This window comes from Rhipicephalus microplus, chromosome 1, assembly GCF_043290135.1.
Source record: "Rhipicephalus microplus isolate Deutch F79 chromosome 1, USDA_Rmic, whole genome shotgun sequence".
NCBI lineage: Eukaryota > Metazoa > Arthropoda > Arachnida > Ixodida > Ixodidae > Rhipicephalus > Rhipicephalus microplus.
Window position 1 is genome coordinate 295,071,410 of NC_134700.1, and position 13,715 is coordinate 295,085,124.

Below are 13,715 nucleotides of genomic sequence, written 5' to 3' on the forward strand. Positions count from 1 at the left end.
GAAGGAATTATAACAAATGTGAACTTACGGCATTGTATTATTCTAGCTGGCTACGTGTGTTTAGGGACGTAGCACAAGACCTTTAATGAGCCTTATTTATAGAAAATTATATGTCATATCTATTTTTATAAAAAAGCCATAGAAAGGTATTATGTACAGCGGCCGAATCAAGGTACCGAACTCATTGTCAGTGCATTTTAATGCTTCACACGGCTAGTATATCAGCGGTTAAAAGGTAGTAATCATTTCGTTGGTTTGACGCACCACAAAAATGATAATATTTGAAGACACGTCGTTGTGGACTAATTGTGACCATCCTCGAGGTCAAATGTGGCCGTCTGGTCATTTTGATTCGCCGGTCGTGTTAATTTGCTGTAAATGACCAAGTTTGTTTTAACTGTCTATAACAACGCGTGTAGCACTTGCTTATGGTTCGTTAACTTGTACTCCGTTTCTACAGTATCAGAATGACGTTTACATATCTTGGTTGCGTAATTTAAAACAAGATGTATTTTTTGATCTACGTATCTCATATGAATTCCACGGATCTTGCATATGCTAGATATCCATTCAAATTTTTTTTCTGTGACAGAGCTTCTGAAGGAACACTGACGCAAACACTCTTATTCACGCTGATGGCAAACGTGCGCGAGCGCCTGTCCAATGGGTTTTGTAGATTTTCTTGCAGCAAAGTAACTTTTTGCATGTTTACAACGCCTGTCCTGTTTATTTGTTCTCCTCTGGGTCTTTATATTTTTGCGCTCCCAAAGCGAATGTTTGGTTCTTTGGTTTCAGTGACGCCAGCAACGTTCTTTTGGATGCTCTTTCTTGCTGCGGCCGGGATGGCATATCTCCATACTACAGTGTTCTACAAGGTTTCTAGCGCTCTATACCCGCACAATGTGGTAAAGGGTGTTACCAGTTCTTTTCCGGGCAGTATCTGCACGTCCTGCTGAAGTTGTCAGGTACAATGCTAGGAGAGCCGATGGTAGTCACTTGGTCGTACTTAAAAGGTGTAGAACCTTTTGCACGCTATAAGCCAGGGAAACGAAATGGCGCTTGTGTACTGCGCACATTGCTGGGCACATTGCTTGGAGCAGTGTACCGTGCAGATAGGCGCCAGCCTGGAGCCTTCGCCAAGCCACTGCTTGCTCTCTAGCCAGCCATTTGTGAGGAGGTGCACGGTAAGCGGCGCCGTTGCTTTTTTTTTTAGTTCACGGGTATTTTTGAATAATTTCTCGGTATTCGCTCCTCTGCGTCACCAGAGTCAGAACATCACCGCGGAGTGGCGCTTTGGGTGTGCTTTCGTGGTGCGGCGCAAAGAAAATTGTGAACGAAGTGTAAAAGGAGGAGCATTTTGTCATTGCGCAGTCTAGGGACCAAGCGGGTCCTGAAAGTCGAAGAAAAGTCAAGTAAGAACAGCGATTATAGATTTTTTATTGACGACAACAACGCACATGGGCGTGTAATGAAGAAGCAACTTTATATATGCTGGTCATGTACTAAAAGGCTGCGCAGAACATGCATGCGGAAAGCCACACAAAAATATGTCGCCTGTGCAAAGGGCGATAAATTTGACAAAGCCAGTGTTTCCGCTGTGTGAATTCCCTACGTTGTTTTAGAAGAAGACAGAGAGGGGCCACTGGAAGCAATCTTGTATCGGCGCGCACACGGGGCAACCGGCCGCCGGATCGTAGCAGTCCGTCGGACAAGGAAGACAAGGCGGACAGACGCAGATCTCGCATCCTGCAGTGTCGTAGCCGGCAACGCAGGTGGCGTCGCAGTAGTCCACCGGGATGCACAGCCCTGCGAACAATCAATGAACAGAGTTGCGCATTAGATTTGTTTGCTTCATTGGGGTTGGTTGCTGCGGAGAGACAGGGGCCTTTGGTCAGGCTGATTGGCTTCAGCCCTTGCAGCGAGCTCTATATAGTGCTTACTGTAATGAAGTACTTTCATTCATTTTGTGGTTTGAACGTAAGCGTATATGTAGGCACAAAATTAATGATAACCAACAGACATTGTCAAGAAAAGTACAGGAGATATTAGTGTAATTGGGGAGAAAGAAAAACGCCAGGCCTGCGCGGAAGGCGCCTGCGCACAGTCACAGAGAAAGCTAAAAAAGCGGCCTTTAAAAGCCTTTTCATTTTCTCATCGGGTAACTACGGCAAGCATAGTTGCTTGATACCCACTAGTTCATTAAAAATAAACTTTGGCGTTGTAGGCTGGCATTCGCTATGCTATTTCTCGTCATTCTTCTGAGAAGCCTGGTATCCGATGAACAGTTGTAAGAAATTTTGTGCCAATAGTTCATGCAGTGGCCGAGGACGATGACGAATTATGGCTGAACTGGGTATGCGCCATAGTTAACAAGGACAGGCTTTTGTAATAGGTAGGACATAATTCGCATTGTGCGACGACTGGCTGTTTTAAAACGCTTTATAAGCCATTAACGTGATTGCTTTCCCGACATCAAGCCTGCCTATTAAGGCAAGTCTGCCAACAAGTCACAAGCACCAGCGTAGCTTAGTGGAATACTGGGCTGGCACCCAGTGGACTCGGGTATCTAGCCCCACTGTGTGTTTGGTGCTAGTTTTGTTTTTTTATTTCGCGCGATGTGGTTACGGACACCAGCGGCGGACAACTGCGCGTGACCCGAATTGTGATTTCGCAACACCTTGCACTGTTAAAAGCGGAAGTGGTCAGGGACCGAACAAACGCATTCGATGCTTTACTGACCGAGATAAGACGTGGGAGTTATACTTCCAACTACTTTATGGGGTATATATTTGAACTTAAACGTGGGAGCACGAGAGCAGATAGCGAGAGCAACGATGGTATAGTTGCATGCATGGCTTTCACGTGAAAAAAAAAAATCTAACGTCTCTTGTATAGCGGCTTGACCAGTGACGCTCAGCCAACAATAAAACCTGGGGTTTTACGCGTCAAAGCACAATACGGCCACGAGGCACGCCATGGTGGCGGAATTCGGAAATCAGGACCACTTAGCGTTCGTTAAGGTGCACAGACATCGCACGGTGCCTCTATCGAATTGCGTGTCCCGGCTTCGGCGGCTGCATTTTCGATGGAAGTGAAAATGCTATGGGCGCGTGTGCTCAGATGTGGGCGCATGTTAAAGAACACAATGTGGTCGAAATTTCCGGAGCCCTCCACTGTCCGTCAATCACATGGTGGTGGTTTTGGGACGTTGAACCCTGTATATCATTATCGAAGTGCGTGGCCGACACATCCAAGCCGCGGCCTTCGGATCAACAGCCGAGCACTGTAATCGCACACCGCGATAAGCGTTATGTGCTACGTTCATGCAGCAGATACGCTCTGAATTATTTGAGGGTGTGGTGCGGTATCTGTTGGTAAACGAAGCGGCGATCCGTATGCACGATGTCGCCGCTGCATTTGCGAGCTTTGCTTGAACTATGACGCGAAAAATTGATCGGAAGGACACCATAGGGCAGAAGTGCCAGCCCCCAAGAGCAAGCTAAGTCAATCCATAACGCCTCCAGCCTCCTTGTCCCACTGAAAGCGCTCGCTAGTCGAAAGTGCTTAATAGAAAAAATCAAGCCGCAGTAGAGTAGTTGACTCGGCATGTTGTGTGCGGTCAAAGGGCCAATCGAAAAATCGCTGCCGGGTGGGACATGCGTCTGCAATTAGTGTATGTGCAGCCATCTGTGTCACGCAATGCTTATTCAAATAGGCGTCACTACAGACAACGCTCTTCGGTGCACAAATCGGGCAAAACGGCTAATGCGACACCCGCCAACGCTACATGGTCGCAAGAGCGCGCATTAAAAGAGACCTGGGCTGTGCGAATGACAAACCAACATTCTTGAATGTATGGGCACCTGTTATAGGAATGCATACACTCGAAGAAGTATTTTGAAATTGCGTTTCATTTTTCTAATGATACTTACGCGCATTTATACCTCGGCATGTCTTTCGAGCATTGTTGCATTTTCCTTTACACTCATTGAGCGGTGTGGCACTAACCAAAAAAAGTATGGTAGAAGTTGACTAACCTGGAAAAGCACCAGCTCCCCATACCATCGACATGGCGACAGTCAGTGAAAACAGCAGGCCTACCCTCATGGTTGCAGCGCTTTTTGCTGGGGGCTGTCTGCAGCAACTCGCTTGAATGCGCATACGTGGGCTGGCGTTGTCCGTTTATATAGCCAAGTCAGATGCGCATGCGCTCTTAAGTAAACGGAATTGCGCAAAAAGCAAGCTACCACGTGCAAAACATCGCATGTAACAAGAATTTCAGCGCCTATATATACTGTGTTTTTCTCTTTTTTTCTGGTGGGGGGAGGGGGGAGGGTTTGTTTTGTCGAGTATGCAGATGTGTATTCTAAAACACAGGCTGTGCAAACACATGCACAGAAAAAAGTCACGAGACCACAATTCTGTTATGCTAATGCAACATGCGACAAAATCGAGCACAGGAATGATCAAAAGTGGGGTTGGCTTACAGGCGCAACTGGTGAAAGGGGTGTAACTTTTCTTTTCTGCAAGTTTTTAGCATTGGCGTGCACATGAGTGGGACAGGGGGTGTGCCCCCTTGCCCTTAATCACCTCACCTATAAAAGGGTGGGGGGGGGGGGTGTTGAAATGTTTGTTTTACAACTTCATTCACTTACGGTCACGCAGGTTTTGGACAATGATGTCGGCCGAATTAAGACTTGTAATCTTGCATTCCAAGAACTGCTTACTATTCTTACTTTAGGAAAGCCCGAGCCATGTTGTTCTGAGAAGCGTGTCATCACTTTGTTTCCCCTTTCTAACATGATCCATGTTAATTTGTGCTTCGTACTCGATGAAAGGGGGTGGCTGCGATAAGAACCACCCTGATGGAAAACCTTGCGAACGCCTATGAATAGCTGTTGACTCCCTGGGATGGCAACTTTGCACGTAATGTAGTGGCAAAAACTTATTTAGAAATGTAGTTTCGGTAAACTTTGAGGGTACTTTACGTAAACTTATGAAGCGTGAGTGTGAACTGTCATGTGTATATTGTGTGAACGATGTCGGATAGTTTGACAGTGCGATTTATCATGAAATTTGCGTGGTCAAGATACAACACCTTCTCAGCTTCTGAATTTATGCACTAATCGAGGGCTGGTATGGATTTGGCTGAAAGTGATGATGATCGTTTAGAGCATGACACGTGCCCACAGGCACTCGTGTTTTGCCCGCTAAGGATTCCTCGCACGCTACGTGTGCACGCGCATCGGCGGCTAAAAATCGAAAAGGAAGAAAAAGAAATTCGCGAGCGGGAGCGTGCACAGACCGCAGGAAATCAAACGGTGCCCCGTAGCATAACGAAATGGCCGTTTCGTCGTTCTGGTGTCTTCTCTTGCTGGCGGTCGTCCTTGTGGCCGACGTTCGGGGACAAGTCCACTACCGCTACGTCACGTGTGGCTCCCTGGTCAAGCTGCTGAACCGTCGCTGGGACGTGCGTCTGCATTCGCACGAGGTCCGCTACTCGGGCGGCAGCGGCCAGCAGTCAGTCACAGCCACCGAGAAGCCGGACGACATCAACAGTCACTGGGTGGTCAAGGGGCAGTCGGACACGAGCTGCTCGCGGGGCGAGCCCGTCAAGTGTGGCGCCATAGTGCGACTCGAGCACCTGAAGACGCGCCGGAACCTGCACAGCCACCACTTCCCGTCGCCGCTGTCCAGCAAGCAGGAGATCAGCGCGCACGGCGAGAATGGTCAGGGCAACTCGGGAGACTTCTGGAGGGTCGTCTGCAAGACGGGCTACTGGGAACGCGACGGCGACGTCAGGCTCAAGCACGCGGACACCGAGGCCTGGCTCTCGGTCTCGGGAAAGTCTTACGGCCAGCAGTTGGGCGGTCAGCTGGAGGTGTGCGGAGAGTTGGCGCCCTACGACGAGTCGTGCGTGTGGAGGACAGCCGAGGGAGTCTTCATGAAGCCGAGCGAAGGACGCCTGCACATCGTCAAGCACACGGAACTCTGAACGCACAGGCGGGTTCTTTGTCGTGAAGGCAGTATGTGCATTAAAGCTGTCTTTCTTTTTCCTTCTCGTAAATCGGTGTTTATTTCTGTGTCGCTCGTGCCTACTGAACGCAAGTGTCAGACGCGCCCAATAGGCAAGAAAAAAAATGGGGGGGGGGGGGTTATAGCGTGTCATTTAAGCTACATATATATTAGAACGCATATCAGGAGGATTCAACTTAAGACACCGTGCGCTGATCAGAGGGAGCTGCGTTGCTGGCACTAGCCCATCCTAAGTCTGCTGACGTTGGCCGTTAGGGGCACGCAGAAAACAGACGCGCGCAGGCGTCCCCGTGTATACCTGCTGCAATCCGCTCACTCACGCGGGCAGGGAGACGCGGGCATCGCGTTCCATTTTGACTGATCCCAACCTATTGCGTTTTTTCTCCGCTAGGCACTGCGTTCTGGCGCTGCAGTCTTACGGGAAAACTCGACTGCGAGGTGCCATGCAGAAGACGTGGGCATTACGGGCATGGAGAAATAAAAGTCTTCTTCTTTCTCTATGTTACGGGGGCTCTAAGTGAGCAGTGAACCTTTCGGCCCAGGCAGCAATCACCTGCTGCTTTTTCTTAATGGGTATTTAATAAGCTCGTTCCCACGCCGCTGACCGCGGGCGAGCTGGTTTTGAGAGGATCGAATCCTCCACAGCCCCACAATATGTGATTTTGACTGGTCGATTTTTGCGCGTTACTAATTGGGTTAACCGATCCGCAAGTAATAAATGCCAGTTGGGGAGGATTAGGGAACGAGTAAGTACGAAAGCGGCGGGGGATCGTGGTCTGAGCTTTTGTGAGATTTTCATCGGGCGAAGGGGAGGGGAGTGTCAGCCGGCCCTGCTAAGGAAACATCGTCATCAAACTTCAAGTAAGTATGAAGTCATTCTTATTAACGCAACAGTGTTAATAATAGCTTTTTTTGCAGAAATTACAGTGTCGGCATCGTTTTTTGTGAGCGAAAAAAAATCTTTTCTGTGAAAGAAAAAAGCAATATAAAAATACTTGGTTCTAGTGAGGATCTAACCCAGGCCGTCATCGGAAAGCTTAATTGTGCTCTACCATGTGCTTTAGTTACTAATAATATTGTTACCACATGTGTAATTTAGGTATGTGCACCTGTGTAGCGGGGAACATGGTGGTAGGAGAAGAAGAGGTCGTTCGGTTGGTGGCGTTCGGTTGGTGGAAAAGGACTGGTCCTTTTCAGTGAGACTGCCTGATTTTACTCCAGTTTTTGAAGCGGAGCTCTTGGCGATTATATTAGCTCTTCGAAAACTTCCATCAAATCAAAACAATGCAGTAATAATGACGGATTCTCTTTCAGTTTGTGCAGCTCTGACAGCTTCAGAGAACTCTCGAATTCTAAGCACATTCAAAACATTAGTAACGCCGCAGTTGAGACTCCTGAGATTACTATGGGTTCCGGGTCACTGTGGATTAAGATTAAATGAATTGGCCGATTCCTTAGCTCGAGCCGCACTTGATGGGCCAGTTTTGTCCATACTGCCAGATGTAGAATATATCACGGCTATAAGATATCGAAAATCGGCAATCTCCACTGATACGATAGAAAAAGTAATTACATGGACAGACTATAACCACCTCATGTTTCCATGGCAACCCCACTGGAGTCAGTCCAGAAAGATCGAAGTCTTAATCACTAAATTTCGATGTCGTGTCCCCCCCCCCCCCCCCCTAAACCTATATCTACACAGAGCTGGTCAGAAAACATCACCCCTCTGCGCATTCTGCGGAGAAATGGAATCACTAGATCATTATTTTTTGTATTGTCGCCGCTACGAAATACTTAGGAAAAGGTTACTAGTTGTGCCATTTCGGAAAATAGGCCTTACATTGACGGCGGAAACGGCGCTAAGCTTTGGCGCCTCAGCTTTGGGACATTGCCACAGGGATGCTTTCAATGCCGTTTGCGATTATATTCAGGCAACCAAGCGTATACCTTTGTGATCTTCAATCAAAAACAAAAAAAAATTATTTATTACTCCCAAGGGCAGAGTGAAGTAAACGCAGCTAAGTGGTAAACATAACACCTCAAATCTCAAAATTGCTCAACTTGATTTTTTTTTCCGTTTGCTCTTTTTATGTTGTTTTTATTTTTACATTAGTCTTATTATAATACCAATTCATTACACATAGTTAAAATGATTACAGATAAACTGCACTACACTTTCTTGGCCAATCCCCCTGAGTGGGTATGAGCCAACCTCCCAGGGAAACAAGACAAAACACAAAGGTGGCAAGAGCTCGCTGCTGCGCGTTCACTGCGGTATACCGTCGAGTCGACCGTTACGTCTGCTTCGAATAAACCCCTCGTAGACGTAACAGAGTGGTGGAGGTGCGGTGTACGACACGTCGACGTACCACGGAGCCACAGCTGTTCGGAGTTCGCCGGAGCCGTCGTCTTGCCGGTCTGCCGCCGACAACAGTCGTCATGGCCCAGAGCGAAGGTCAGGAATCAACCGCCTCCACTTCGCGCCAATCTACACTGGCTACACCTAGGCATCACTACATGGAACCTCGCCCGTTCGCGGGAATGGCAGGAGAAGATGTGGACGCGTGGCTAACGCACTACAAAAGAGTGAGCCGGTACAACCACTGGAACTCTATCGATCAGCTGGAAAACGTCGCGCTGTTTCTCACGGACACTGCCCTGATGTGGTATGAAAACCACGAAGAGTCCTTGACAACATGGGCTCTTTTTGCTCAAGAACTCAAGAAGTGTTTTGGTGACTCCGACTCAAAAAAGAAAAGCGTGGAGCGGACTCTTGCTGGAAGAGCCCAGACTCCTGGAGAAACCTGCACTGCTTATATAGAGGACGTTCTTAAGCTTTGCAAGATTATAAACCCGCAGATGTCTGAAGAAGACAGGGTCGGACACCTATTGAAAGGGGTGCCCCGCCGCGGTGGTCTAGTGGCTAAGGTACTCGGCTGCTGACCCGCAGGGCGCGGGTTCAAATCCCGGCTGCGGCGGCTGCATTTCCGATGGAGGCGGAAATGTTGTAGGCCCGTGTGCTCAGATTTGGGTGCACGTTAAAGAACCCCAGGTGGTCTAAATTTCCGGAGCCCTCCACTACGGCGTCTCTCATAATCATATAGTGGTTTTGGGACGTTAAACCCCACATATCGATCACCTATTGAAAGGCATAGCGGAAGACGTTTACAGTTTTCTGATAGGCAGGGATGACCTCACCTCTGCCTCCGACGTCCAACATCACTGCCGCACGTTTGAAAAATTGAAGACTCGTCGCATCGCCCCGAAATTTGGTAGGCTGGCAAATGTGACAACGGTTGCCAGCGTCGACGTGAGCCCGCCCGCCAACCTTGCCGCTACTATTCGGGCAATTGTGCGTGAAGAGCTGCAGCGACAAGGTGGTAGGGTTGACGAAACCATTCCTCATCCACCTACCAATTCACCCTACTACACGGCGACACCATCAGCTCCTTTGCCACCATCGGTATGTGTGGCAGACATCAGCGAAACTGGAAATCCGCGGCCACGTCGTGACTCATTCGCGTCCGACCAGCGATATGGCCAACGCCTTCGGCACGGCCCCGCCACACAGAGATGGGCAGCCCCCGCTCAGCAAGCTCGTCACCGGCCCTTCACAGCTGAGCGGTCTCAGCATTGGTTCGGCGAGCGTCCTCTACCAGTCTGCTACAACTGTGGCTTGGAAGAACACATTGCCAGGTATTGCAACTACCGGCAGCCGCCAAGATACGACTGATCACCGAGATTTAACCGTTCTGGCGTTACCCGAGCACCGACATTCCCGGGAAGCGCGTCTTACGAGATCCCAGGACCGCTACGAAACCAATCTCCGGCCTCTGACCGCAGTGTGACACCACCACCTGCCCCTCGCGCCAACCGATCACCGTCTCCTCGGCGCCGCCACGGAAAACTAGCTGGCGCGGCCGTTGGAGGTGAGGTCGCCGGACAGTCTTCGATTTCAACAGATATACCTCCGTTAGCTTCCATGCATAGAAATAAGGTTCGAGTGCTTATCGACGGTGTACCAACAATGGCGTTGGTGGACACAGGAGCAACCGTGTCAGTGATGAGTTTAGTTTTCACCCGCCTTCTTGGACGAAAGGATATGTTTCGTTGGGACCGTCCTGATACGTTTCGTGGGGTGAGCGGAGAGGTGTTACAACCTGTTGGTGTCTGCACTGTGACTGTTAGTTTGGCGTGCCGGAACTTTGTCGCAGAGTTTGCTGTTCTCCCTCATACTACGCATGACGTCATTCTGGGACTCGATTTCTTGAAGCTATGTGGTGCTACTGTCGATTGCCGCACAGGACAAATTACAGTAGATTCTGATATCCCAGTTTCGTTTATGGAAAACTCGCCCTCTCAAGAAAGTGCTCTTTGCGTGTCTGTGGACACAACTGTGCCGCCATTGTCTGCAAAATGTGTCCCTGTTGTCTGTTCACATGCAAGCGAGACAACATTTGACGCAACTGTGGAGCCCGTGCATCTCAGTTGCATAAAGAAGACAGTTTTAATACCCTACTGTACACTATCGATTGCGCAAGGGCATACTAGTTTATGGGTGATGAACTGCTCTAATGAACCTACAGTGCTGCCGAAGGGTCTGAAACTTGCAGAGATTCGTGAACACCAAGTATTCTCACTTGCCACCCTCGCAGAAAGCAATGATTCCCCGGATAAGACCCGTTGCAATAATCTGCACGCCAGGGACACCACCATTATGGCTATGATTGATAAGTCACTCAGCACCAAGGAACGTAATGAACTGGCGAGTATTCTGCGCCAACATGCCGGTATTTTTGATTTCGCTTAGCATGATTCACCGTCATTCCCTGCTTCTCGTACAAAGCACCGAATCGACACTACATCTCACAGACCTCTCCGACAGAAACCATATCGTGTATCGCCTTCGGAACGCCCAGTGATCAATGAACAGGTTTGCGAGATGCTCAAGCAAAATGTAATTCAAGAATCATGTAGTCCGTGGGCCGCTCCAGTAATTCTAGTGAAGAAGAAGGATGGGACATGGCGATTTTGTGTTGACTACCACCGTTTCAACGCCATCACTAAAAAAGACGTATACCCACTCCCGCGGATTGATGATGCTATCGACTGTCTATCATCGGCCTCTTACTTTTCGTCTGTGGATCTGAGGTCAGGCTACTGGCAGATTCTAATGCACGAGCAAGACAAGGAGAAAACGGCATTTGTTACAGCAGATGGACTATTTGAATTCAGTGTGATGCCGTTCGGACTCTGCAACGCGCCCGCAACCTTTGAGCGATTTATGGACAACATTCTGCGTGGATTGAAGTGGGAAGTGTGTATGTGTTACACGGACGACGTTTTAATTTTTGGGTGCACCTTTTGTGAGCACAACACACGCCTTGGCCTCGTAATGGACTGCCTAAGCAAAGCACGCTTGGTGCTCAACTCAAAGAAATGTCGTTTTGGAGAGCGCCAAACACTCGTCCTTGGACACTTAGTAAACAAAGAAGGCATACGACCGGATTCCCGCCAAGACGGCCGCAGTGGAGGCATTTAAGCAGCCAAACTCGGTGAAAGAACTGCGCAGCTTTTTGGGGCTTTGTTCATACTTTCACCGATTCATTCCTGGCTTTGCCAATATCGCATACCCGCTCACGTGTCTACTTCAGAAAGGTGCGCAGTTTGACTGGACCCTGGAATGCGAGTCTGCTTTTTCGGAGTATATTTGTTATTGAAATTGTATATTTGTTATTGAAATAGATACTCTGCTTATATCAGGGGAATTCAACAGGGGAGTTAAACTTTTTCAAACAAAGCAGTGAAGTCGGTCATTTTTTCTGGCCCTTGGGAGGCCCCCTAAAACCGGAGGGCGCGGTTCGTTTGAACCATTTGAACCCTGGATAATCCACCCCTTATTGTCCTCACCATAATTTATAACTTAAGTAATACTTCTTTCCAGTAGTAGGTCTCGGTAACGATAGCACTGAAGTTTACGGTCGTCGAATATCAGAATATGTGGGTTTTAGAATGTTATGTGCAGAAACTTGCTTTTTAAAGGGAAATTTTGTGTGATGATTCATTACCTCATGCAGGCAGCACACCAATATTAGATCGTTCTTGTCCTAACGTTGGCGAATGTTGTCAGCAGCATTGGTCCGATGGTCCAACATTGGCTCAACATGGGGCACGGCGACGGAGGTGGGCACGGCTTATCACCATTGGTTAAAAGTACGGGATTAAACATGAAAGTTCAGAAAGAAAGGGAGGGTTCCAGAGTATATGCCTGTGTTGTTGCGTACGTGAATGTGCGAGTTGCGGCTTGTTACTTTATAATATATGATGGGGGCGCCTTGTAGTTTTCATAAAAATGTGAATATTTAGGGTTTTGGTGCTTGTAAACAAACTGGCTCGCGCCGAACAGCCTACCCCAGCAGACTTTCGATGGGGCACTTCCGGCAATGCTTTTTCAATAGTTCCGGCGGTGTTTTCGTGGTGTGTTTGAGCTTGCTGCTATATTATTTGCGGCGCATTCCTTAGAATGTGTTTTTAGCAACGTCTAGCGGCTACATGAAGGGGCTCGACGTAGCGCACGGCAGGTACAGGCGTGGCCACTGCTGCAGGTATAGCGCGGCTCGCATTGCACCCGGGCGCCGCGCAAAATATCCGTCGTGGCGTTCCAATGAGCGCGCGGACCCCCTGCTCTGTTTTATGTCTGATAATGGTCGCGCCTACACAAACAGAAAATGCGTAAATTTCAGGAGAAATTCGTCAGCGAACTTAATTGGGCCAGTTGGTTGTGCATGCGATGTGGATGCGCTTTGAAGATGCGCACCGGGAATTGACAGCGCACGTCTTTTCCCTGTTCGCGTCAAAGGGCATCCACATCTTCGATATGCAGGAGAAAAGTGAAGTTGTTCAATGCAGCTTCTCGACTGGAACTGAAAACTTTCTTCCTGTTGAACCCCGAACATATTTGTATTTTAGTCTAAGTACACAATCTCAGGATAAAACTCTTAATTATTTCTGCGCCTGTGTCATACCGGGCATTTCAAGAGATCAGCGGCAATCGGATTCACTGGCGATCCGAAGTGTTCGTGTGACTGAGAAATTGTAAAATTTGCTGATATGATGGCGTGAACTATGGCTGCAGGGTCACGCGAACTATTACGTTTTACTCACGAGTAAGCTATTCATGAATCAAACTTTCAAGTTTAACGTATACCTAAACCTATACAGTCCATGTTCACACTCAAAAGATAATTTAGCTTGAATGCGACGATGTTCGTTAGTGGCAGGAAAACAGGTGATGAGTCATTTGCTCACACAGATGAGAGCCCACTCACCAGGGTCGCTTTCAAAAAAAAAAAACCAAATGCAGCGACAACGAAACGTGGACACCACGGACATACACTGTGTGGCGATTCACGTTAAGCGCGGCTACTTTGTGCCCCGTGTTGTTTCGAACAGTGCACATCATTGATATCACTCAAACTATAAAATAGGCACCTTTGCAATGGATTCTCAGTGTTAGCTTTCACCTTTTGCTACGCATTTCACACGTCAGTACACTTATTTGTCTCGGGTGGAATACGACAGTGGCTGATGTCTTCCCGGTATTGGGGACTTGTCTAACGTCTGAGTATCGCCTCTGAGCCATCAGTCTGCGCTGAGCTTTACATTGCCTTTGATGA

At 48.4% G+C, this 13,715-nt stretch overlaps 1 protein-coding gene and 1 pseudogene across 1 annotated transcript; one reads left to right on the forward strand and one right to left on the reverse strand.

Moving 5' to 3' along the window:
- Window positions 1–1,417: 1,417 nt before the first annotated feature.
- On the reverse strand, window positions 1,418–4,193 carry LOC142770257 (uncharacterized). The gene is made up of 2 exons (XM_075872677.1): window positions 4,038–4,193; window positions 1,418–1,806 (listed from the first exon to the last, which is right to left on the reverse strand). Exons 1-2 carry the CDS (start codon window positions 4,159–4,161, stop codon window positions 1,619–1,621), a joined length of 312 nt encoding a protein of 103 aa, XP_075728792.1. The 5' UTR covers window positions 4,162–4,193; the 3' UTR covers window positions 1,418–1,618.
- Window positions 4,194–4,982: 789 nt separating this feature from the next.
- On the forward strand, window positions 4,983–6,067 carry LOC119165883 (stromal cell-derived factor 2 pseudogene; annotated as a pseudogene).
- The last annotated feature ends 7,648 nt before the right edge of the window (window positions 6,068–13,715 follow it).

Excerpts from the sequence above, each read along its gene's own strand:
- LOC142770257 (XM_075872677.1), bottom strand. The coding sequence starts at position 4,161 with ATGCGCATTCAAGCGAGTTGCTGCAGACAGCCCCCAGCAAAAAGCGCT. Across the intron at positions 1,807-4,037 it reads GGGAGCTGGTGCTTTTCCAG|GGCTGTGCATCCCGGTGGAC; the intron begins GTTAGTCAACTT and ends GATTGTTCGCAG.